Source organism: Hetaerina americana, unplaced genomic scaffold (genome assembly GCF_022747635.1).
Source record: "Hetaerina americana unplaced genomic scaffold, ioHetAmer1.1.p SCAF_10, whole genome shotgun sequence".
Lineage (NCBI taxonomy): Eukaryota > Metazoa > Arthropoda > Insecta > Odonata > Calopterygidae > Hetaerina > Hetaerina americana.
The window spans coordinates 65,639,238-65,666,035 of NW_027286070.1; the positions used below are offsets into that span (position 1 = coordinate 65,639,238).

At 37.5% G+C, this 26,798-nt stretch overlaps 1 protein-coding gene across 1 annotated transcript in view; it reads right to left on the reverse strand.

The window, feature by feature from the left end:
• Positions 1-9,893: 9,893 nt before the first annotated feature.
• Positions 9,894-26,798, reverse strand: part of LOC139700187 (activator of 90 kDa heat shock protein ATPase homolog 1) — a 28,097-nt gene continuing 11,192 nt past the window's right edge. The window contains exons 6-10 of the mRNA XM_071598772.1: positions 25,876-25,970; positions 24,896-25,033; positions 24,550-24,651; positions 16,720-16,856; positions 9,894-11,402 (exon numbers count right to left, since the gene is read on the reverse strand). Of these exons, the coding sequence (XP_071454873.1) occupies positions 11,315-11,402; positions 16,720-16,856; positions 24,550-24,651; positions 24,896-25,033; positions 25,876-25,970 (560 nt within the window). The 3' untranslated portion in view covers positions 9,894-11,314. The remainder of the gene's footprint in view (positions 11,403-16,719; positions 16,857-24,549; positions 24,652-24,895; positions 25,034-25,875; positions 25,971-26,798) is intronic.

The following is a 26,798-nucleotide window of genomic DNA, read 5'->3' on the forward strand; positions in this document are numbered from 1 at the left end:
GAATGGCCAAAATAGACGTTACATCTCTCTACAGCATCATTCGCCACAAAGAAGGCTTAGAAGCCCTTAAATGTTACCTCTCCCTACGGCCGACACCGCGCATCCCGTCCACAGATGTCCTCATCGAACTGAACCTACTCTTCCTCTCTAAAAATATTTTCCAAATTAAGGAAAAAATATATTTGCAAATAAAAGGCACTGCAATGGACACGTGTATGGCCCATTCCTATGCCAATCTTTTTATGGGTGAACTTGAATATAGCTTTCTCCACCAAAAAATCCTTAAACCACTCTTCTGGGCCCGCTATATTGATTACATTTTCCTCCTTTGGTCCCACGGATGCGAAACTTAATCCTCCTTCATTTCCTCTCTCAACTCCTCCTCCTCGGTATCTTTCGCTTTATCTATATCTGGCTCGAATGTCGCTTTCCTAGATACCGACATTCTCCTCCACAACAATAAGTTTAACACCTCAGTCCACATTAAACCGACCAACAACCAACAATATCTCCTGAGGCTGGGAACAAGGAAGCCATTCGTCAAGTCGTCCGTGTGGATCATGGCGCTCTATGGATTGGAGACAGAATATTGGATGTGGACCAGCGAAGAATAGAAGCCTTTGAAACAAGGTGCTGGTTGAGGATACTAAAGATTGAATGGACAGAAAAAGTGAGGAACAAGGAATTATATAGAAGGGCAGAAGAGAATAGGACCATATGTATAACTCTAAGGCAAAAAAGAAATAGATGGATTGGTCACACATTGAGGCACAATGGATTGACTAGGAATAAAATAGAAGGAAAAATAGAAGGAAAGATTCCACGAGGAAGACTAAGAGGCATGCAAATAGGACAAATGAAGAAGGATGTAAAACAGAGAAGGTATCAAGGATTGAGGGAATAGACATAAAATAGAGTAGAATGGAGGGTTGCAGTAAATCAATCCTAAGATTGAAATACTGATGATGATATATGTGTGTGTGTGTGTGTGTATATATATATATATATATATATATATATATACACACATACATATATATATATATATATATATATATACACATACATATATATATATACACATACATACATATACATATATATATATATATATATATATATATATATATATATATATATAGACACACGCAATAATAATAATTTGGCAGCGTTCCACGGGGGGCCTTCCTCAAGAGAGCGCCGATGGGGGCATCACAGGGCAGGAGGTGGCCCTGGGGAGGGTCGAAGTGGCGGACTGGGGGTCATCTGCCGAAGGGGGATAGCTGCATGTGGTCTGCCTCCAGAGGAGCGCTCGTAAGATCGCCGACACTTTGGCTCTCCTCGATGGAGGACGATGGGGTGTCTGGGATGTTTGACTTCGGGAAACTTGTTTGTGTGCCGGCTTCCGGGGTCGGTGACTCTTCCTTTAGAGTCAATGATAAAAGGGTCGAGAGCGAGCCATTGGGGACAATCGCATTCAGATTCAACCTCCTAAGCTATCACCAGAGGCTCTCGGGGTGTTAGAAGCCCGTAATGCGATGATTGCGAGGCGAGGGCTTCGATGATGTGGGTGGGGGAAGGGGGGGGTGTGAAAGATGATCCCTCCTTATTTGACGGGGCCACGGAGACGGGGGCCGAAGGTCGTTGAGACGAGGTGGTAGGTACGTGAGCTACTTGTAGATCGGTATTCGAGACCAGGAGCTTGGGGTCGTCTGTCCTCTTCCTTTTCGGATCCCTTAATTTCATTGACGATTTTCGCTCCCGCTGACAATTCCTTCCAAGTAGAGGTGGATACGCGGGACCTATGGGAGTAGCCGGGGCCGCACCCTCGATGAGGAGCAACGACCGCACCCTCTCCTCCACAGCCACCTCGGGTTTGTCCATCTCCACGGCGTTAGTGTTGGAGACCATCGTCATTGCCTCCGCATAGCTCTTCCCTCCCTGGTTGCGAGGGCAGGTCTTGCGCTCGTGGCCTTCTTGGTTGCAGCGGGCGCAAGTGCGGCGCTGACCCTCGTAGATGATGATTGCCCGGTTGCCGCCGATATGGAAGTACGAGGGGATATTTCTCTCGACCGTCATCCGCACCACTCCAGTGCCTGTAAGCCCCCGCGCCATCTTTTCTCCTTCCCACCTGTTCTCCCACGAGTGATGGATTTTACCAAAACGCTGGAGTTTGCTTATTATGTCTTCCAGCGGGGTCTCCACGGGGAGATAAGGAACCCTGACATAACACGGGCTGCCGGAAGTCTCGTCAATAGTTATTGCCGTCCTCTGGGCACTTAAGGACGGAAACGGTAGTTTCCGCGGACAATTGTCTAAAATTCTAGTCAAAATAGCTTCGATTACCAACTTCAGGAATATTAAATGGCGATTATATCCAAATTGGATCGCCACTATTTCTTCGAGTGAGAGGCCCAGCGACTCTAACGTGAAGAGGTGGACAGAGTAGGGGCCTTTGCCTTCTATTCAAATATCAAGGCGAGCGTGTTTAAGCAGCGCAAAACCATTAAAAAATTAAATTCAGCACGATTGCATGAAGAAGGAAAGCGCACTAAAAGGACGAGCATTCTCCAGTGAAAAAAACACTCATCTACGCTCCCTCCAGCTACATGCACCCGGTGGTAGCAAACGAAAAGCAGCCTAAGATCTACACCAGGAGTGAACGTCAGTCTTGAACCAGTAAGCACTACAAAAGCAAGGCCTTCCCAGCAGAAGACCGTTGAGAGACAAACCTCACGCTTCTAGAAGAACTAGGCAATCAATCCCACGCGAAAAAAATCACGATAGGAACCTCGATTTCCGAGAGAATCGTCAAATCAATACTTCAACAACCTTCATTACTCCCTCCAACGAGGATACCCAGATTCTCTCCTCCAGAAAAAAAACTCAAACATTCCTACACCCCCAAGCCTGCGTCAACCACAGACTTTCACCCTCTTTCAATCTGCACTACCTACTTCCCAGGCATTCAGTCCCTCAAATTCATCCTCAAAGACCTGTTCCCCATTCTCAAAAATCAAAACACTTCCTCCAACCTACTTCCCAAATGCCCCTCTGTCATCTTCAAACAGCCTGCCAACTTAGCAGATATCCTCAAATCCACCAAGCTGCTCTCAAAATCCCTTCACACCGCCAGAGCCATACTCACTCCATGTCATCGAGGAAGATGTAAAACCTGCCCTATTTTCACCACTCCAACCCACTCCATTCCACCTTTTAACTCTCTCCCACCCTTCCCCCACTCCTCCTGCACTTCCAAGAATGTTGTTTATCTTCTGACCAGTAAACTCTACCTAGCCTTTTTAAATAGGCCAATGTTCCACACACCTGAACCTTAGGATTAACAACCACCGCCCCTCGTGCAATCCCTCCTCCCCATCCGTGGGTCTCCCCATCCCTAAACATGCTTCCCATCATAAAACCCCCTTCAACCAGTGCTACAATGTTTCCATCCTAGTGTCTCTTCCCACATCCAATAACCCTATAGAATTAAAAACTCTTGAAATGGCATTCATTTGGATCTGTATGGCCTATCAGCATCCGGGCCTCAATGTCGCTCACTGATGAGAATGGTCTGAATTGTCACTTTGTGGAAGCGATGCATATCAGAGAGGTGAATACTTTGCCCTTCCTGCATGAGTTTTTGTGTGCATAGCCTTTGTTTCGACTTGCAGGGTCTTGATCACAACTTTGTAAGTTGAAAACTGGGTCTCGGATGTTGCAAAAGTTGCAGTGAGCAGATTGTTCTATTTTCTGATTTTGTGTCAATTCCACCTCCTCCTTCTCACTCCTCCCCTGTCTCCGCTCCCCTCTAGCCTCTCCCCTCCCTTGCCTCTCCCCCAATCATTCCTCTCGCCCCTCCTCCACCTCCCGTTCTCCCCTTCCCCTGGCCCCCTTCCCTTTATCTCACACCCTTCACCTCTCCTATTCCAGCAGTTATTACTTCTATTTCTTCCGATGAAGACGGAGTTGAATTCCGTCAAAATGATCAAGAAATAACATGTGAGTGATCTTTTTATGTGATCTTATATTTTTTGTTACTGTTAAAGCTTGTTTTATATATATATATATATATATATATATATATATATATATATATATATATATATATATATATATATATATATATATATATATATATATATATATATATATACACATACATATTTATGTATATTATATATGTGTGTGTATGTATACATAAACATATATAAAGTTGGTATATGTAATATTACAAGTAGTTTTTGCTAAAATAATTTTTTTTATCATTCCAAATGTTTTGGGGCCTGAATTAACAGCAGATACTGCCATTCAAGCAGATGAACTAAGGCAACTGAGAGATGTATTAGATTTAGAAGATGAGAGATTAAAAAAAGATGACTACAAACCAGGAGCCGATGATGAAAAGAACTACAATCTAGAAGGAGATAATGAAGATGACGAGTTGTCCTATATTTCCACCAATGATGAACTTGAACTTGTAATAAGCGACAGCTTTGACCTTGAAGAAATGCGGAAGTGGTCAGAGGAATTGACAGAAGCCAGACGGGGCAAGCCTGAAAAGAAAAGTAATAAAGGAGGAGAATCAACAAATAAAGGGGAGCGCAGAAAGGGCAGTAGGCAGAAAAATGAGAAAAAAAAGTCTAAAAGTTTAAGTTCCAAAAAAAAGAAAAAAGGAGGTAACAGGAAAAGAAAAAGACCTAAAGCTAGCTCTAAATCCACTTCATCTACCACCTTATCCAGTCAAACATCTCCAACGACTCCTTCCTATACAACATCTACAACCCCTCCAATAACTGCCACTAGCTCAACGACTCGCTCAAGGTATTCAAGAAGAACTCGTTCCACAACTTCTCTTCCTTGTTTGACATCAACTTATTCTACCATCTCATCCAAGCAAACATCTCCGAGTCCATCCAATCCAACATCTACTACCCCTCCAACAACTGCCACTAGCTCAAGGTCTTCAAGAAGAACTCGTTCCACAACTTCTCATCCTAGTTCAACATCAACTTCTTCTACCACGTCATCCAATCAAACATCTCCAACGAGTCCTTCCAGTACAACATCTACTACCCTTCCAACAACTGCGACTAGCTCAAGGTCTTCAAGAAGAACTCGTTCCACAACTTCTCATTCTAGTTCAACATCAACTTCTTCTACCACCTCATACAATCAAACATCTCCAATGAGTCCTTCGAGTACAACATCTACTACCCCTACAACAACTGCCACTCGCTCAAAATATTGGAGAAGAACTCGTTCCACAACTTCTCGTCCTAGTTCAACATCAACTTCTTCTACCACCTCATCCAATCAAACATCTCCAACGAGTCCTTCCAGTACAACATCTACTACCCCTACAACAACTGCCACTAGCTCAAAAACTCACTCAAAATATTGGAGAAGAACTCGTTCCACAACTTCTCGTCCTAGTTCAACATCAACTTCTTCTACCACCTCATCCAATCAAACATCTCCAATGAGTCCTTCCAATACAACATCTACTACCTCTACAACAACTGCCACTAGCTCAATGACTCAATCCTCACCATCTGAATCATCCTCAGAATCTGAGTCATCCTCGATTTCTGATTCTTCAAATTCTAAATCACCCACGTCTTTTGAATCATCCTCAGAGTTTAAACCATCCTCAGAGTTTGAGCCATCCTCGGAGTTTGAATCATCCTCGATTCCTGATTATTCAAATTCTAAATCACCCTCTTCTTTTGAATCATCCTCAGAGTTTAAACCATCCTCAGAGTTTGAACCATCCTCAGAGTTGGAATCATTCTCAGAGTTTGAACCATCCTCAGAGATTGAATCATCCTTGATTTCTGAATCATCCTCTGGTTCGAGTTCACCCTTATCTCATGAATCATTCCAGTATTCTGAATCACCACATTTTGAATCTTCCCAGATTTCTGAATCCTCACATTTTGAATCATCCCAGATTCCTGAATCCTCACATTTTGAACCATCATGGAATTCTGAATTATCATGGAACTATGAATCACCTTGGATATATGAATCTTGGAATTATGAATCATCTTGGAATTCTGGATCATCTTGGAATTCTGAATCTCTTATTTCAGACTCCTTTCCTCATGAACCCTCCTCTTTTTATCCTCATGAGTGATGATTCAAATCCTAATTAAGAAGCTGACTTTGCCTCTCATGAATCAACTTATCCCTTAGATCCTATTAATCGTCCTTGCCAAAGCTACATACCTTTTGCTGCCTATCGATCCCTTTACAATAACACTCAAATTCACTCTAACTATGACAAGGTACGGTTACTCAATAATAAGTATAATCATTGGAACTTTTTTGTTAACAGAGTTCATATTTTCTAGTACACCACTATGATTTGCGTTAATGAAGGGAAATACTGTGCAAATATAAAATTTTTGAGTGATTCATAATAAATTGTTATGAAATTGATTAAAATATTGAGAATGAGATATTTTTATTTATAATTTATGAGGACAGAAATATCTAAATTTAGCATGAAACTATAATCATGATGTTTCCAAAAAAAGAGTAGGTAGTTTATATGGGAAACGACCAACAACTAAAGTCATTTGCACAATTAGGGATGGATGGGAAAGGAAGGGCAGAGGGAATCCCAGCATCAGCCTTAACCTACTCTTTTTGAAAGGCACCAAGGGGTCGGCACTTATATGCATATTAGGGATGAATGGGAAAGGAGGGAGGGAGGGAGGAGTGTAACCTGGCATCGGCATTAAGCTACTCTTATTGAAAGGCACCAAGGGGTGCACAGCATGATGCTCCATCCAATGGGATGTGGTACTCTCTCAGAGCTCTCCACAAAGCGCCTCAAGGAGGGACATGGATACTGAAAAATGTCTCTAGGATTTGAACCCAGCCCTCTCGGTGGGAAGCCTATACTTTAGCCACCATGATCCACCACAAAAAAATTTGATTTCATCCATGATTTATTTCTTCTGGATTTGCTAATGCCATTGTTTGCTTCTCTGTATTTAAATAAAATGGGAAATATGCTTATTAATAAAGTACCATGCATAAACCTACCTCTAAAGTAAATGACTCATTACGAGTGTGATCTGAAATGTTTTTGGCCTGGTGATCAAAATGAAAAATAATGTTTCCCAAAATTTTTATTTTTCAACATGATTGCCTTTATTATTGATACATTTTATCCAGCTGTGTTCCAGTACAATTATTCAGCAGCTACATGTGCAGTGCAGTTATTCGTGAATAATTTTCCACACACTTGTCATCACTAAGATGTCTCATTCAAGATAATTAGGATGGCTGCTCTGTGGTCTAATAGGATGAAGTCCTCCAATTTTTTTCTTCACAAGTTATGGTTTTCCATTTCTTGGATTGTCTGTGAGAGATATGTGGCAAGTGTAACAATTCCTTTTCCACCTCAACTGCATCATATGACTGGCTATCTTTCCATACCCAGCCATCATTTCATCATGGATTTGCTAGGCAATGTAACCTTTCATATGAAGGAACTCACTCATACACATAGTAGCCAACAATTAAATGTCCAAGTAAAGCTTTCATCAAATAAATTAGTGAAGGTAGTCACTGTGACATTTCCAAGTCACCATAGTCACATTAAAAAATGAAATAAACGTTTTTACGGGTTCCAAGGTCTACCAATAAAATATTTAGTATTCAATGCTAAAAGTAGGAGGGAAGGAGCTCAAGGGCTCTCAAGAAAAACAAATTTACAGTTACAGTAGGCTGCTGTCAACTAGGAAGAGGACAAGGCTGGCAAAGTGACATGGAGAGAGGAAGAGAGTACGTACCTACGTTGGATGGAATAAATGGAGGTAGAAAGTATGCAAAGATACAGAGCTATTTATTGTAATAAACAGAATTTGGTTTGAGCATATATTTGATGTTTAGGGGTCTTTAAGTACAGCAACTTGTGCTGCCAGGGTACTTTTCATTACCTGGTGTATTAGTGCTAATAATATCCTCCTAATTGATTAATACAGACAAATATTTTCAAACCTTTTATAGGTCTATTAAAACATTTTATTAAGCATATAATATATTACTATTTTTATAAAAATAAACATTTTATTCCATCTCTTTTTACTAGGGTTATCACATAACCAAAAATACCTTACCAAGACCCAACTTAAAATAAATCATTTCATAAGAAAAAATGGCATCTAAATGAAAAGCAGCACGAGAAAAGTATGTCAGCACCGCATAATCAGCATATTGGATAGGTGAATGCATACACATGTTTCCAGCACTTGCATTCCCGAAAGGCAAATAGTACAATAGTAAAATTATCCTTGTATTGCATAAAGTATAAGTTAAAAATGGCACATGTTACACTATAGTTTAACTATTGAAAAATTTTTGCAGAAAAATGAACTACTTATTCAATATAATGTAACAAAGTAACATTCGAAGATACTGAACTGTTTTCAGGTCATAACGTGCGTATTGTTTCCACAAGTTCCCATCTGTAGATGGTGTGAAAGGTACAGTGGATAATATATTCAAAAATAGACAATCAGGGCATGACAGAAGAGCACTTACGACATACGCCAACTGTAGCCAGGATACATTCCACATAACTTATGTCCTCGAATCAAGGATAGAAATTTTCTTAAAATTGTATTCACAGCAAATAGAATTTTTTATGACAAAAATATATAGCGTAAGCAGGATAAACTTAAATAATGAAAAATAATTTAAATTAAATGAAAATAAACTGTTTTGCATTACACAAATTGAAATAATATTCACAGCTCACAAGCGCCATTTATAACAGTCCACAGTAACAATACCTGAAAATTCATTTTTTTGTGGCAGTAATCATAGCATACTTTCTACTTATGAATTCCCTTTCAAAACTGTGCGGCATCAAAATTGTTCCCAGAGCCCTAGGTATGTACAACAAAACCATTTTAATATTGTGAAAGGTATTGCTGAAAAAGTTAGCACTTACGTCTGTCAATACAGTCACTCATTACTTTTCTTGCATTTCTTAACTTTGCTTCAATGTCGTAATTTTCCAACAAGGAGTTCAACGCATATCGGGCATTTGTGATACATGAACATGTAATGTGTGTTTCCAGTTAATTTTCAAAAATTCATGGGAGAAATAAATTCATACAGTACAAAAATATTAAGGGTAGAGAAAAGGAATAAGCACAGAAATATCATGTATAGCAATTTATTTCTACAGATTGGTTGTCTAAAAACTAATGTATTCTTAATTGTTAAACATAACATCTGGTACTCTTTAACTTATACTATTAAAACAGAACCAACATGAAATTATTTTTAATTGTAATTGATTTAAGTAACAGAGCATAATGAGATGAGCAGTTTCACACAGAGGAAAATCACAACCATTATAAATATGAGATACTAAGCCTTGACTTCATTCTTAAGGCAAATAAAACTGCTATTTATAAGAATAGGCTTTTCCTCAAACACCCGCTCAAAAAATACATGTCTCCATTGCTAAAGTACATGTTACCAATCCCTTTACACCAGCAAAACAAACTAGAGCAAATTCATCCTGTATGTTCAAAACATTTCAAGAATATGAGAGGTGACATCATAAGTACACTCCTTCAAGAATCTAAATACGAGGGTCATCCGGAAAGTAGTACCCGTTCGTGCCGCATGAAGTGCTGACGACGCGAGTAGCCGCTGGACGAGGTCAGATAGCTTCAGTGGCTTGTCTGCCTTCTCTGAGCCAAGTTGCGTGACACTAGCATTGCCTGTGTTGTTTCTGTGATTGTTTACAATGTTTAAAAAAATTGAGAACGCCGCCAGTTGTGAAGTGAGGGCAGTGATTAAATTCCTCAATGCAAGAAACGTTCGCCCATGTGATATTCATCGCCAATTAAAGGAGGTGTATGGAGACAATGTAATGGACGAGTCGTCTGTTCGGCGGTGGTGTCGCAACTTCAACATGGGGAGGGGGAACACACACGACGATGAGCGTTCGGGGAGACCGTCTGTCATTACAGACCAACTGGTGAGCTCAGTTGACGAATTCGTGAGGAACGATCGGCCATCCACCGTATAGCCCGGACTTGGCCCCTTCAGATTTTCATCTCTTTACAAAGCTTAAAGACTTTTTGGCAGGAAAAAGATTTGACAGCGATGAAGAACTTAAAGAAGGAGTGACCCTGTATCTCAATGAGCTGGCGGCGAAGGACTATGCAGCAGGAATACAGAAACTTGTCACACGTTATGACAAATGCCTTAATTTGCTTGGAAATTATGTTGAGAAGTAGTTTAAAGTATCCTCTTTCAAATAAAATTTTTTATGTTTGTTAATATTTACTTTTGTCTTTTTATTTCACGAACGGGTACTACTTTCCGGATGACCCTCGTAGACAGCTAAAGAAGCACTAAATATTCACTTTCATTCAGATTATCACAAAAAACTGAATGATAATAAAATAATACAAATTGAAGTACCTATCACAAAAGAGTTCTACAAGAACACAGAAGCAAATTAATTTTCTTATTGTATATTTACAGGGGGCAATAAGAACCCACTTGGTATAAAATCCATGGTTAATAACCAAAATCTTATAAGGCAAGAATGCTTTATTGATTAGTTGAAAATGCATACAAGATTCAAGGTAGTGCAGCTAAAGGGAGACAAAATTAAGACATTGTCACCTGGCTGGAAGAGAGAACGAAAAATGAAAGCCTGTTGCGGCTGATTATCATGGCTACTCTCTAAGTTAAAATGGATCATTTGATTGAATATATTCCTAAATATTTTAACTGTGAGGAGGGAATAACAGGAAGCCATCTAACCTTGTACATTAAAAAAAAGAAACTTCCAATGAGAAAGCACCATTCACTAAATATTACATACATATTAAGGCCATACCTTTTCCTCTATCCTTTTATCACCCAATCAAAAAAAAAAAAACACTTTTAGAGTCCACCTTAGCTATTTGGATTAATTAAACAATTCATTTAAATAAAATTTTTACCTCACATTGCTTAGCAATCAACAAATGAGCCAGCACAGAGGTTAGCCTGGAGTAGTTGCCCCAAGGTTCAAAATGACCATTTCATTTTTAATGGCAGGCAGGAGCTCATGACACACATAACACTCGAGTGGATTTTTCTTTAAGATTCCTTCTCACAAGTACGGCAACTCGTTCACTGTGTTCTGCATTGGATGGCTTCAACCTATTAGAACTAATTTTCACCTCCAGCACCCCAAATACTGCAAATGTGTCAATGCTTGACTCTTGGTAAAACTGTTATTATGTTAATGGGGACAAAGGAGATGGAGACTGAATTTGATTTACACCACAAAGGCTCCAAAGCATAGGGTTCTCTTCATTGATGACCAATAGTACACTTCCCAGCCATTTCTTGTGGATTCCACCTCACTGCAAAGGATAGACATCATCAAGAGAGTCACAATGAGCATCTATGCTGGGAAATTGTAAACGGACTGGCTGTAAATGGAAAAAAGTGTGCACAAAGCCGCAAAGCATGGATTAAAATTTTTTCATTCCATATTTATGCAAGTTCCCATATGAGTGATGTTGTCAGATTTAAACACTATTGAAAAAATAAACGGGAAATTGCCTCAATTATTTATAAAAGGACTTTAATGATAGACACTACATTGACAATGAGCACTGGGGCAGGACTTCCACTGTTGTCATCGCAAGCAAGAGCAAACAGCAGCAGCCCGGAAGACACAGAGGTGAACTAGGCAGAATAGGGGCTAAGAATGTTAGACAGAGACAGGAACTATTGATGTTGTAGGGCAGTTTAAGGTGAGATGGAAGAATAATGTGGAATAATGAAGTAATTGAGTGAAATGCAATGGATGGGAAAAGAGTCAGCGAGTGGTGGTAAAAATATTGAACAAACAGGCAGAAAGAAGAATAGTGGACAGAACCAGCGACAGATAGGATATTACCCTTGCCATACCTTTGTTGGCCAATTGCAAAATTTTCATCTTCTTCAGTGTCAGATTGCCTTTGGAATCCAAACGTTTTGACTGTTCATTTGTCTCTGGAGTGTAGTATTGTATGCAAGCTTTGCCCGCAATTATGTACCAATGCAGAAGTTCATCAGGATTGTAACAGAAAGTACCAACCAGCCTCTTGATACATACGTATACATTGTTTAAGATCCCTGATCCTTAACAATGTATACATACTTTTCTTTTAATAAACCTTGTACATATTTAATTTTTATTGGACGTGGAACGCATTACTGTATTTTACATCAATTTGTATGCAAAAAGTTGTTTCACTTATGAGAGTTTTACTTTATGAGAAAGATGGGCCAACAGATTGAGCTCATATTATGTGGTTCAACTGTATTGAGAGTTCAATAATAAACTGAGGCAGGAAAAAATTAGGATGAAAGAAGAGTGATGGAAGACACAATGGAAGGATTATGAAAGTTTAGAATAGAAAAGCAAATTTGAGGGAATGAACAGAAAGGTGAAAGTACTGAAGTGATTTATGAAGGGAAAATCTTATCAGGTATAAATAGGTATTACATGGTAAAGACATTAGGGCAGCAAGCTAAAGCATGGAAAGAAAATATAACTTAGATGAAGATACCTTAGGTTCAGGCAAATTTGATATTGAGATAGAAAGGGCATCAATGGAAATGAAATACCTCCATGGTGGTACAACCCATACCACTACTTAAATGAACATTTAGGAAATCATGGAAGGATGAGTTTTTATGAACTAACACACAGCAATCATCAGGGATGAAGTTGGCTGGAAGATTCAATCAGAAGTATTACTTCCCTTTCCAAAAAAAAAGCCAGCCATTCGTGATGATAGGAAGGAACATAACACATAAACAGCAGTTTATCCATTTTGCACATTTTGAGAAGGCATATGATAGATTGAATTGAATAGAATTTGAATGGACAATAGGAGTAGACTGGATGGATAGGAAGCTTATCCACAGCCTGTAGACTCTCAGACTGCTCAGAAGCAAGTGGTAGAAGTTGGAATGGGCAGTACTAGGAAGAGGAGTAAGACAGAGGTATTACAAACTGTGCTTTTTAATGTATATGTGGAAAAAATGGCAGAATAGGCATTAAAAGAACTGAAGATATGAATGAAAGTCGGAGGATAATCATAAATTCAGTCAGGTTCCCAGATGATCCAGCTTTAGTTTGTCAATCAGTCAAGGGTAAGCCAGCATTGCTAAGTGCATGGGAAATGTAAGTGCAAGAGGTATGGGCTCAGAACCATGGTAAGCAAAACAAAACCAAAGCTTATTTGGCTTTTGAGAAAGCACAGCGCTAAGTTTAACTTTGAGAAGGAGTTCATAAACTAGAACAGGAGGAGCGGAGTATCTATGTTGGAGCAAAATAACAACCTGGAGTGTCTTGAAATATAGCAAACTTTAGCTCTACAGCCTTGCAAAATATCCAGTTTAAAGAAAATCTCCTATGGCCATAATAAATTAGCACCAATCATCCATAAAGAAAACTAAAATTTATTGAGATGGTTCATGGGAGAAGTAATTCCATTACAGTGACCAACCTCAACCTCTCGAACATGCTACCCTTTGCCCATTTCCTGATCCACTTACAACCTTCTGTTACAAGTACATACATGCATTTCTTTTTGCTCGTTGAGGAGGGCCACCTTGTGGTTGAAATATGCACATCTGATGCACACCCTTGTCTTTCCCTGGTTTTCTCCTATCCCTTGACTTTGCTCAATGTGAGTGATACCCTCTCGTTAGTGAGGCCCTTGTTGAATGTGTGTTTTTCTGAATGCTTGTGTGTTTCCTCAGAGTTTGTCCCCTGGCTTGGAATTAATTCCAGTAAACATTCATGGATAGTGTTCATGCAGTCATAACCCAGGTATCCTTAGCAGGGTCCCTTCAACCCTGTGGAGGATCCCATTTTCAGTTGATTGTTGGCGTCTGCAGGCTTGGAAGTAACATTCCTGCAAACCACCGAAGGGTAATTTGGTAGAGAGAGATTGTGGTTGGCCAATATTGTAGAATTTCATCTCCCACAAGACACAACAGCAAATTTTAGTTTTCCTTTTGGACAAGTGTTGCCAATTTATTACTGCTATTTGAGATTTTTGTTAAACTAGTAAATGGAGTATCTTGGAGCAAAACCAACGAATTAGTAGCGACACAAGAAGATGAAGGAACCTTGAGAAAGGATGATAAGGCTCATTAAAACTTTTGATATGAGGTGTGATTTCTGTAAGGTGTAGAAATATGGTCAATGAATCAAGATGATATGCATAGTTTGGAGGTTTTTGAAATGTGATGGCGGAGAAAGTTGTTCAAGTTGACATGGATGGAAAGGAATACAAATGAGGAAGTGCAAGGCGTGGAGGGGGAGGTGAGGATATTGCTATGAGATATCATACAAAGGCAGGAAAGATGGATGCAGAGCCGTTTGATTTGCAATAGGATGTTGAAAACTGTGTTGGAGGGGAGAATATTAGATGAATGAGGAATGTTAGAAATAGCACAGGCATGCTGGATAGAATGATGAGAGAAATGAAAATAAGCAGATTGAAGAGGAGCTTATTGTAATGTCGAATGTCAGCTAAAGCTTCATTAGGATATGCGAAGGATTGTGGTTCTACTACTGTGTACCTTGTGTACATCCAAAAGCTACTTTTACAGGTAGAATACCTAATAATAATAATTTATGCAAGTGCTGAAATTCTCAAAATATAAAACAGCCGCTGCGTTTGAAACAAATAACTGTTTTACCAACCAACATAATGCATTAATTAACCTCCATGCAAAAATATACCCTAACACTTTCAGGAAAAAGACTAAATTAAGATCCAATGCATAAATTCTGAATAAATGAAGAAGTACTTAAGAGGATTGTTCTATTAATCCTTTTGCTGTTGTGAATGTACCTCGTATGCTTGCACGGAAGGCTGCTGTTAATGAACCTTTCCATTCTCCCTGTAGTGAGCCGTGGACGAATTCTCCTTGTCCCTCTTCCATTCCCTCACTCATTTCCCTAAGAAGCATGTTATTCACTGTCCATTAGTTAGTCATGCTTTTCCCCCATACTCTTGAGATAATTAAACCATTTCCTAATAAGAATTCACTGTCTATAATCCCTCAAACTAAGCTTGTTGGGCATGTATCTATTTCGGTGTAATTTTCCTGTCAACTTGTGGCTCATACCTGAATGAATTCTGAAAATATGGAAAATCTCATTATCCTAAACTTGCAGCCATAAGTTCATCTCTTGAGTAATGTTAAATCTGTTTTCCACCCGACTCATGAGTAGTGAACTCATGCCTTTTAGCCAAGAGGAATACAAGTGTGTTGCGAAGGTGATCTTTTGGTTTTGTTCTTTGCCACAGATGAAGTGCGCAAAAAGTTTGAGAATAATAGTTTATCCTGCTCTTTAGGTAACGAAAGTTTCTGACGATGAGAATTCCTTAGTTACTCCCTTATCTTCCAGTACTTTGTCAAGCAGCAAAGTATTTTCTGTGCACATTTTCTATTGTGACTCGCCCACCTTGGGTATAAGGAAAACTGAAGCATTACCGAAAATAAATGCATCTAATAATTGTACCTAAGAATAAGCGACTATCTTGAGACATTATTTGATAGGTACTTGATCATTATTTTGAGAGAAACTAATATTTACAAGGTATCTACAGTGAATGGGTCTCATATGTAACCAAAAATTAATAAGTATAGGAATGCAAATTACCATACTTCGAAATTTCATTTAAAATTTTGTTCGTCTAAAATAAACAAAACTTTTATAATTTATTGTAATTTAGTTGAACTGAACTAATTGAATTGAACTATCAAAATTGGGAAAGATTAAGGTTTTGTATGATACCCTCACTTTTGGCCACACCTGATGGGCGTGATTCCAGAGAGTAATCCTCAGAAAAAAGGTTAAGAAAAATGAAACCATTTAACAATACCACTGTTCTAAATATTTTGGTTAATTTTCTAAACCAAACTAACTGAACTTTGCCACAATATTTGACGAAATAAACTATTAAGCTAATAGACTGAATTAATCAATTACTAGTTAAAATCATTTATAATGGGAGGAAAATGTATGAAATTAAACACAACCTAAAGCTAACATGGAAGAATTTTTGCCAAGAAAAACTGGGCTTAAAAATACTTGAAATATTATAATAATGCAAAAAAGGTTGAAAACTATGATTTGGCTTATAAAAGGTTGTCCCAAGTCTCAAATGAGTAAGGACCAAAAAACAAATATAAGGTGAGCTTATTACATGTTTTCATATTATTTTCCTTTAGATTGAGGTATCTCTCCTGTTTAGCACAAACCACAAATATCAAGAGAGCCTTCATAAAGAACCGATTTAAATGAACTTGAAAATTTAAATTTTTTCAGTATATCCAGAATTAATATTGCCGTTATTTTTTACTGGGCAAAGTTATATATTCTTTCTCAATAACATACCAAAATAAATGAGCTGTTTTTTGTTATTTAATGATAATATCTTTTTCCATGACTATGCTCACCCTACCCATCATGGAAGGGTAGCAAAAACTTTTCGACCAATTGGACATATGACAATTTTACTGTAATAATTGTGCAGATTATTATAAGCTCCTACAAATCGAATAAAATCACCGCACAATGACAGCTCTCTCAAATATGAATATGATTACCATGACAGAGTTCAATTAATGCTTTATCAAATTTCATTATTCTTACATTACCTCTTTGGTATTCCATTTTGGTTCATCACAACTTCAGTATGATCATCTTTTTGGGTTATCTGGAAATTTACCATAGAATAATGGTTGCTAGGCCAACTTTTGAATCGCCATCTCTGAACAATCCTTGAGTTAGGTGTCTATAATAAATAAAAATTAGGACATGACCAAATTAGAACATTAAGATTAAGATCAGGATCCAAACAAAATTATTTATAAATCGTTTTTATTGCCAATAACATTTTAAAAAGCAGAAGGCCCAATTATTTCTCAGGTCTATGTCAAATGAACACACATGCTAATTGGAAAAAAATGTTAGGAAGCCATTAACCATTAAAGACAAAGCTAGGGGAAACATGTGGGAGGGAAACGGAAAATTTTAAATACAGAAATTAAAAGATGAAAGTGAAAAAAGCTAATAAATAGAAGCATGACCCAATACTTGCTTTATTGAAATTTATGTTTTCCCACTATTTACCACAATTTACATCAGGTCCCATAAAATTTCCTATTATTCCAACATACATGGAACCCCATATTTACACGATTTCTTTTTCAATTTTCCTCCTATTTGAATTGTGCCGGGATTAAAAAAATTTCATATTGTAAAACAGTTATGTACATCAGTCTTTATTTAAAAACTTACTTTTTTATCGAATACATAAACTCAGAAAAGATGGCAGGGAGAAGTAATGGGAACGATTTCAATAGGCTGGGATAGCACACTCCCACAAGTATCATAAAGATGGAAACATGAACTACTTAACCCATAATCTCAGTCTGCACGACTAGGAGTTAGCTACATATTAAAACATAGAAGAACACCATTAGGAGAGGATTCATTTATCACATAAGTTAAAATTAAGTGCAATGAAAATTACTTCAGACCTAAACATGATGCAGCATGAAAAATACAGGAACTGGTGACAGACAACTGGGATCATTTGCACTGCCTCTAAGCCACAGATATAATAATGATAGGCTCCTGATTAATTGGCTATTGAAACTTACTCTATCAAATCAAAACCACTCTGAATCAAATATAATTTTATCTTCATCGCAAAATTTTGATGTAGGACAACAGATTGCACAAGTTGAACAGCAAGGTAGCTCAGACTATCGTATGTTAAGTTTTCCTCAATTACCATGCAATATTAACTTTATTCCGCTTGACAATGGAAAGCATATTGATCCTGTGAAATGCCCAACCTATATTGATCTGGTGAAATGCCCAAGATTTGCCGGCCTCTCCACTGAAAACATAAGTGAAAAATCACGATTTGGGTTCTGCTATAAAAAGAAAAGTTTATTCTCCTAAATTTCTAATGTTTCTCTATTACTTTACATAATTTTTAATTCAAGCAATGAAATTTTGTAGGCACTGGAGTAGTTTTCGTATTCCCATGTCATACCAGTTTGCTACCATGTTGTTGAGCAAGCGTTGGATCTCAATATCCACACCTCTTCAGGAAACTGAAGCAGTGAAACACAGAAGCAGCTTCCTGCCTAATTTTCTTTCAACTTAGGAAACAAGTGGTATCCATTGGATGCCGAGTCAGAACTATATGGTGGGTGGGTATTGATGCCACATCCAAACTGTATCAGGAGAGCAATGGTTTGATTTGATGGGGTTGGGATTATGCCATTGCTCAGCAACCAACCCCTTTCTCTGGTTTTGAGTCTCCCATTTGATTTGTCTCAAAGGATCTGTCAGCCTTTATTCAGTGTTGAAAGAAAATTTGGATCGAAAGCACGTCAGTAATGATGAAGAAATGTGACAGCTGATATTCAATGCTTCCTCAACAACATGGTGGCAAGCTGGTATGACATAGGAATACAAAAACTACCATTGCACCTAAAAATATTCATTGAATGAATAAAAAAATATGCAAAAAATAGACATATTTTAGCAATTTAAAATGGCGAGTACAATACAGAAAACATACTTTTATTTCTAATTCTAAAAAAATTGGAGACCTTACTTTTGTGATAACCCTTGTATTAATCATAACATACATAGAAGACCTACTTGGTCATTGATAATAGTCAAGTAATTTTAGACACCAGGAATATGATGAAGATGAGAATAACAGATGCCCAGGCATACTTGATAATGAAATTCATAAGGTACCAAAGGAAATTAAAACATGGCTGGTAGGATTCATTAAATAAAAGAGGGAACATAGTTGCTTACTCACAAATGTTCCTTCTTTCATTTGATTGATATACAAAGCTTACAAGTGAAGCCTGAACCTAAGGTTTAGATGTGCAGATTGATAACACTCTTGCATAAAGATTAAAAGGATTGTTGGCACAGTTTCAGGCGTAACAAGATGGAAATCTTTTGTGATGAAAGAAGACATGTTACAGCGTTACATCTGCAGGTGAACAGACCTGAAGATGGTACGCTGTAAAGAAACCTAGGTCATAATAAAAAAATTCTACGTGGAAAAGCAAATGGCTTCTTTCATCATGAAAGGATTAAGAAATTATGAAAAAGAGTTCTTATGGCCTCAACTGCAGTGTTTATGAGGTGGAAATTTGACAGAAGATTATATTAGAACATCATTAAATCACATACAAAACGGCAAAGTAGCAACAAATTAGGTTTACTTCTTTGGTCAACAAATTGCTGACTGGTCAAACACTAACATGTTTCAATCAGTTTCTTTCTTCAGTATGAGCTACTAGGTGAGGTTTATGGTATTATAAGTTCGGTTTTGAAAGTAAAGTTACGAAGAAAGGTGGTTTCAGTGAAAAAGCTCACAACTCCATTACACGTCTATACACTTCCCAAGTTAACTTGATGTAAGTTGGAACATTTCCTAAGTACCCCAACTTTGATATCAATTATTAACTTTCAAATGGGGAAAAGTATTGAAACAATTATACTCCTGAGCAGGTGATTTTCACAGAACATAAATACAGTGGAGGATGGCTCACATAGTACATAATTTGCATAACGAGCAAAATTGTTGGCCCTTAAAATGATTTGCTTAGCAAGAAAAGTTTTGCATAACAAGCAACGAGGAGAGGGGAATTCCTGGAATGATCACATGCCTACTACTTCAGTTTGCTTTTAGCAGATCTCTGCTAACATCTTAATGTTGCTAGTGATCATACATTTTTCTAAATGTGTGTTTGAGACTTATTATTACTGATTCTTTGGAGCCAAGCTAATAATATTATGTGCATATTTAAAAAAAATGACCCTGAACACAAAGTTGTAAGGTGAAAGCTACAAAAGAATAAAAATAACAGTAGAAATGAAATGTAAAGTCATTGAAAATCTGGAGCAAGGTGCAAGAGCGGCTGATCTAGTTTGTTTATCAACAATCAATTGACATTAACAATTTTCATTTTTTTCAAGAACTAGGACAAAAATAAAGAGGTATAAGCTCCTAAATTTATTTAATGACAATTCTAAGGTGCATTTTTACAAAATTTTGAAGCACCGGAAATGGCATCTGTCTCTAGACAAATTGCCAGTAAAAAGGAATTTGGTATTTATCATAAATAATGGACAATTATTTTGGATCCTTTTCTGCTTTTACAAATTGAGTTTGTATTCATGGTTATTGCGGTCCACGATAAAAGAAAAGGTGAACATGATCCACGATCCTAAATAATGTGTATGTAATTTTCTTTTAATAAACCTATAATTTAATAAAAGTAATTTTCTTTTAATAAACCTTGCATATAATTTATTATTTTTTAAATGAAATGCATTATCGTATTTTACATTAATTTATATGCAAAAAGTTGTTTTACTAAAGGAGTGATTTGCCTTATGAATAGGATCAAGGAACAAATTATGATCATTGGAGGAGGTTCCACTGTACGTATCTTTTGCACCTTTTGAGACAGGTAAAATGACAAAAGCCTTAATAGGATGTTTTCAGAATTTCAGAAGTCTCCCAAATGATTTATTTTTTAGCTCATAAGGAAGTGCTGATGAAATTTTCACCAGTACCCATTATTTTTAGCACTGCATTTCCGCTTTAAAAGACCTAGCATTCAATTATCAAGAAAATAATAAACTTCTATATTTCTTTTTTGGGCAATGTCTACATTGAATAAATTATACACCAAATGAAATATAATGTAAATTCTCACCAAAATCAATTAAACTTAGATTAATAATATAACCAGAGTGGACAATGGGTTTTTTCCATTCGGTACCAGCAGCTTAAAAAAAATCCTTGCAACAGCCACCTGCAACGAATCTCAGGCCATTGAATGGCACTGAATCTAACTACGAGGGTCATCCGGAAAGTAGTACCCGTTCGTGCCGCATGAAGTGCTGACGACGCGAGTAGCCGCTGGACGAGGTCAGATAGCTTCAGTGGCTTGTCTGCCTTCTCTGAGCCAAGTTGCGTGACGCTAGCATTGCCTGTGTTGTTTCTGTGATTGTTTACAATGTTTAAAAAAATTGAGAACGCCGCCAGTTGTGAAGTGAGGGCAGTGATTAAATTCCTCAATGCAAGAAACGTTCGCCCATGTGATATTCATCGCCAATTAAAGGAGGTGTATGGAGACAATGTAATGGACGAGTCGTCTGTTCGGCGGTGGTGTCGCAACTTCAACATGGGGAGGGGGAACACACACGACGATGAGCGTTCGGGGAGACCGTCTGTCATTACAGACCAACTGGTGAGCTCAGTTGACGAATTCGTGAGGAACGATCGGCGCGTCACAACTGATGACATCTGTGAGCATTTTCCCAATGTTTCTCGAACAATTGTTCATGAAATTGTTAAACACCATCTGCATTATGCAAAAATTTGTGCAAGATGGGTCCCTCGCGTATCTCAATGAGCTGGCGGCGAAGGACTATGCAGCAGGAATACAGAAACTTGTCACACGTTATGACAAATGCCTTAATTTGCTTGGAGATTATGTTGAGAAGTAGTTTAAAGTATCCTCTTTCAAATAAAATTTTTTATGTTTGTTAATATTTACTTTTGTCTTTTTATTTCACGAACGGGTACTACTTTCCGGATGACCCTCGTATGACTCAAACATTCTTCCAGTGAATGTAAAGTCACATTGGACCACAAAGGTAATTGCGCTTTGATACATAATTTAAAGCCAAGTTTATGCTCTCCCATATTTTGGTTTTGAAATCAAAATATGATTTACTAAAAATAACCAAAAGCTCATTTTTCAATTCATGATGCTCATGTATTTCAAGCGTAAAAAGGTAAAAATGATGTATATTGTTTTTTAAGTTCAAAAAATTAACGGCTGCCATATCTAACCGAAAACGCTACACATCTTCAACCAGCTTCTTTTTGCATGTCTTTCTCACTGCATCCAATCACCATCTATTGATGAACAATTAACAAAGGAAATCAGAAATTTTTTCCAAAGCCATTCTTGCTTAACAATTCAGGTACTTGCTTAGAGTTTCAATAAGAAATTGATGACAAGGCTATTGATGGCATTAATTTTGTAATTATTGACTAAATAGCAGATAATCCAGACAGCAAAATACTATAGGTTATAAATCACCTTATGAACTTCTAAAATTAAAAATTCAACTCAATGGCTAAACGAGCAACACAGGCCATTTGTCGGTGATAGATATTCATGAATCACTTACGATGAACAACAAATTTTCTAGCATCACAAGATAAACAAGACATAATTCAACGTCTGTTTCTGCCTTAACTAGTACTTACAGATGTCTCCTAATGGAAGGGAACTAATGATTACCAAATTGGAACACATAGAAAAAACTATATGAACTAAATAAAATGTACACAAAATTTCTTACTCTTTTGATCTTTTTACAGATGGTCTTAGAATATCATTTTTTCTAACCCATCTTTAATCTCTTTTTTTACCACATCAAATATCCTATTCACTTCTTTTAAACCCTACACTATCCTTAAATTATGAGTGCAGTTTGAAAGGTTCTTGGAATCACCACCACATGTCAGGGCTAGGGCAAAGAGTTTCCCACATAATAATAGGCAATCCTTTATGAGTAAACACACAACGCGTCAGGGGTCTCATAAGAGATGTGTTGCGGACAACTCTCTGTTGTTGTTCCACTGTATTGATTTGTGAAATGGAAAAAATTGAGATTCAAGCATTGATTAAATACTTCATAAAGAAAGGTATGAAAGCAAAGGAAATTCATGCAGACTTTCAGAAAACTCTGCTCCTTCCTTCTCTGTTACCAAGTGGACAAATGAGTTTGGTTGGGACAGCTTAGATAACGGTTCGCCCAGTGGTTGGCCAAAAGTATCACTATCCCAGATATTATTGCAAAAGTGCATGAAATGGTCATGGAGGATTGCCAACTGAAAGTGTGAGAAATGGCTGAAGCTGTAAGGATGCCATCTGAATGGGGGTATCACTTTTTAAAAGTGGCATTCGATCTGAAACAGGTATCTGTTAGATAGATAGTCTCTTGATGTAGGATCACAAATGCATCAGAATGGAAATTTCCGAACAATGTTTCACCCATTTTAAGAGCAACCACAAGATTTTCCATCACCTGTTCATGGCCACAGATGAAACTTGGGTCCATTACGATACCCCAGAGAAAAAACAGCAGCCAAAGCAGGGGAAACGTTGATTCACCACCACCAAAAAAAGCAATGGCAATGGCAGCCAGGGAGGTGATTGCTCTAGTTTTCTGGGATATGAAAGGGGTCCTGCTGATAGATCATCTTCCCAGTGGTCAAACAATTACTGGACAATACTATGCTAACCTCCAGGACAAGCCACAGCAAAAGACACACGATGAAATGCCAGGTTTGGCAAAGAAGAAAGTCACATTTCATCTAGACAATGCATGCCTACACACAAGGGTTGTTGCCATGGCTAAATTATGAGAACTAAGATACGAATTGTTGCCACACCCACCTTGTTCACCTGATTTTGCTCCATCAGATATCCATCTCTTTCCCAAGCTCAAAATTTTCCTTGGTGGATGGATATTATCTTCAAACAAAGAACTAACAGCCAAAGTAGACGGGTGTTCTGTACGTCTTAAGTAATCTAATTTTCGAGATGAGATCAAGACATTAAAATATCGCTGAACCCAGTGCATTAGTGTAGAGGGATACTACATTGAAAGTTTCACTGACCCTAGTCATTTATTTCCATTCCATTGCGAGAACTATTCAAATTACCCACGTACCTAACTTAAAACCTTTTCAGTCTTTATCCACAAAAATGAGCCCCCCATTCTGCATTACCTCTCAACAGCTATCAGTACGATCTTCGACACTGTCACTCTTAACACTCAAACTTTCAACGCCAATACAACATAACCATTAAGTGGCCCAACTGCTCCTTTGCACACCATCTTTTCAACTCTACATGAATTCTACTTCTTCCCTGGCCTGAAACTATTCAAAATTAGTTTCCAAGCCAATTTTCTAAAATTACTACAAATTCAAAGAACTTGGGGAGATGCCTCCAACAGTAACTTTAAACTGAGTCATCCACTATTAAGCATAGTAATTTCTGTATTAAAAATTACCACCAACAATAACTTAATTTAATGAACTTTTTTATTTATAAGCCTCTTACAATCCCTAAGAAAATGATGCAAAGGCTTCCATTATTAGTAGAATGTGAGGGTTACATGACTACTGTTTTCCAACTGGTAAGGCAATAAATTCAGGATACAGGTGGTGGTGTAGAGCCTTTTCACCATAAAACCAATGAATGCTTCATCCAATTGTGAGATTTTTCAAAAGTATAAAGCACACAAACTCTGTCAACAAAATTAAGATACATGCAATGCAGTAACAAGTACAAAAATATTATAAGTCACCTATAGACTGCTCAGATAATTGTCTACATGCTTACCACTTCTATAAATTCCCCGCTTACATTTCCACCAAAGAATTCAAACCTGCCCCCTTTTACGGGCTCCAAAACAACAGGCCCATTGGTGAAAGCTTCAACTAACTGGAAAAATAAAATAAAATTATATCATGAGGGAACATGAAATCAACCTCACTGAATTTGCATGATATATACATATATATCATTAATATATACTGCTTGTCTAATATGTCTACAGCTTTCCAATGTTTTGATTATACATATTTATAAACATTACCACAATTATACAGAGAGGTCATTGAGAATAATATCCACACATATAACATTGCTTTGATCAAATACTCCCAGGTATTTGAACAGTACCCACCTCCTTTTGGGTTAGTGCCCTGAAAAAGTCTTCAGCAGTGCACTGAAATGTTTGTTTCATTCTGATTGAGGTAGTATCAATGACACCTCTGCTTTCACTAGTATTGGTCGTTGTCACTGGCCTTCCATTATGTAAAGCCTGAGAAAGAGAAATGTGGCAGATGCCAGTTAGCTAATGATCCAATTGAAGCAACAAAACAGGAAGCTAAGAGTGTCTTCACTTTTGAAAAAAAAATTTTATTCGTATTAGAAACATCTATTGCCATGAAAAGTACCTCTCTAATTCCACCTATAACATATTAAAAAGAAAACAGATTTTTTCAATTGAATGGTTCACCATATTACTGGTTTGTGGAGTTGACAATTAGGAACTATTAAAAAAAAATTTGATTCTAATCAGCTATCTCCCTCCGGAATCAATCTATCTGTATGCACATATTTTGTAGCATTTAGAACTGATTGGTATAAAAACATCTCACTACCATGGAAATAAGAGCGAAACAATGCTTATCCCCAGCCACATGCAAGTTTTGGAAAATGGCAAGCATTGCAAAAAAGAATCCTTTATAAAATATGGTTGACGAAACACAAATAACCCAAGTAAAAGTAAAAAAAAAGCCAGTATTACAGAATAATGGACTTAGCAAAACAGTGTCCATCCACCCTCCCCAGGCATTTGCATAATGCTGTGACATGAACATTCTTGTGATATTAAAAATTCACTGATATAATTCTAGGACACTGTAACATACTATCTATGATGTCAATAGTTTTAACAATCATTCAAAAATGATATTTACGTAAACATCATGCCATTGATAAAAACTTATAAATTTAGAGGGAATCTTCCTATCTGCTAATATTGTTGATTAGCATTATGATACTTCCTCACGATAACACAAACATAAAACAAAACAATCAAGCTGACATAAGCAAAATATAAGGTAAGATATATGCAAGACATAATAAATCCATGCTTACCCGTTTAATATCAGCGGTGGACAGGGCTGGAGTCTTTGGTTGAACTGCCATGTCTAATTCACCTTTTTTAGGTAGAATCATTCCCTTGGAATACTCTTGAAGAAAAAAATGCATGCATGCTTATGATAGACTGCTATGTCAGAGAAATAATAAGGATTCAAATTTCAATAGAACCGAGTTATATCCAATATACTCCAACTACTCAACACAATTCTTTAGCCTTCTAACATAACCTACGAGGACACATTATTCAGATATATACTAGGTGAGTCAGAATAGCCCCTCTAGTTTTAAAAAATCACTGAAGAGCATGTAGGAAAATTGGCAGAGTAAGATTGGGGGGGTTAGCTGGGGGGAAATGATGCCATTTTTAGTAGTTACCATGCAGTGGTCTGGTGGGCATCAAGGCTAAGTCGTAGAACCATTCTTTAAGAACAATAATAGTGAGGTGACGATGCAGAGGGTGCTGTGGTCTAGCGATGAAGTGCATTTTCACATCTCCAGCTCAGTAAATAAGCAAAATTTTTGTTATTGGGTAACTGACAACTGGAGCTTCACCTAAGACCTCTTCATAGCCCGAAAGTGACATTTTGGTGTGCTGCATCCTCCAGAGGCATTATTTGGCCTTAGTTTTTAAATCTCAAGGTTCAACTGTTACCGTGAACTCTGTGCACTGATGTGAGATGCTGGAGGACTTCTTACTCCCCAAAATGGAGGAGTATATGGTGAGCAATATGACACAGAAGCCTCTTTCCTTCAATAGGATGGTGGCGTGGCGGATAACACTTCCTTGAAAAACACCTATACTAACTTCTACTGCATTTGAGCTAACTCCATCTATCACTTTGATGCTTTGGAAGAAGGGATTTAATTAGCTAGCCTTTTCCAAACTGTTGGTTACTCTTTTTTTTTACCATTTTTTA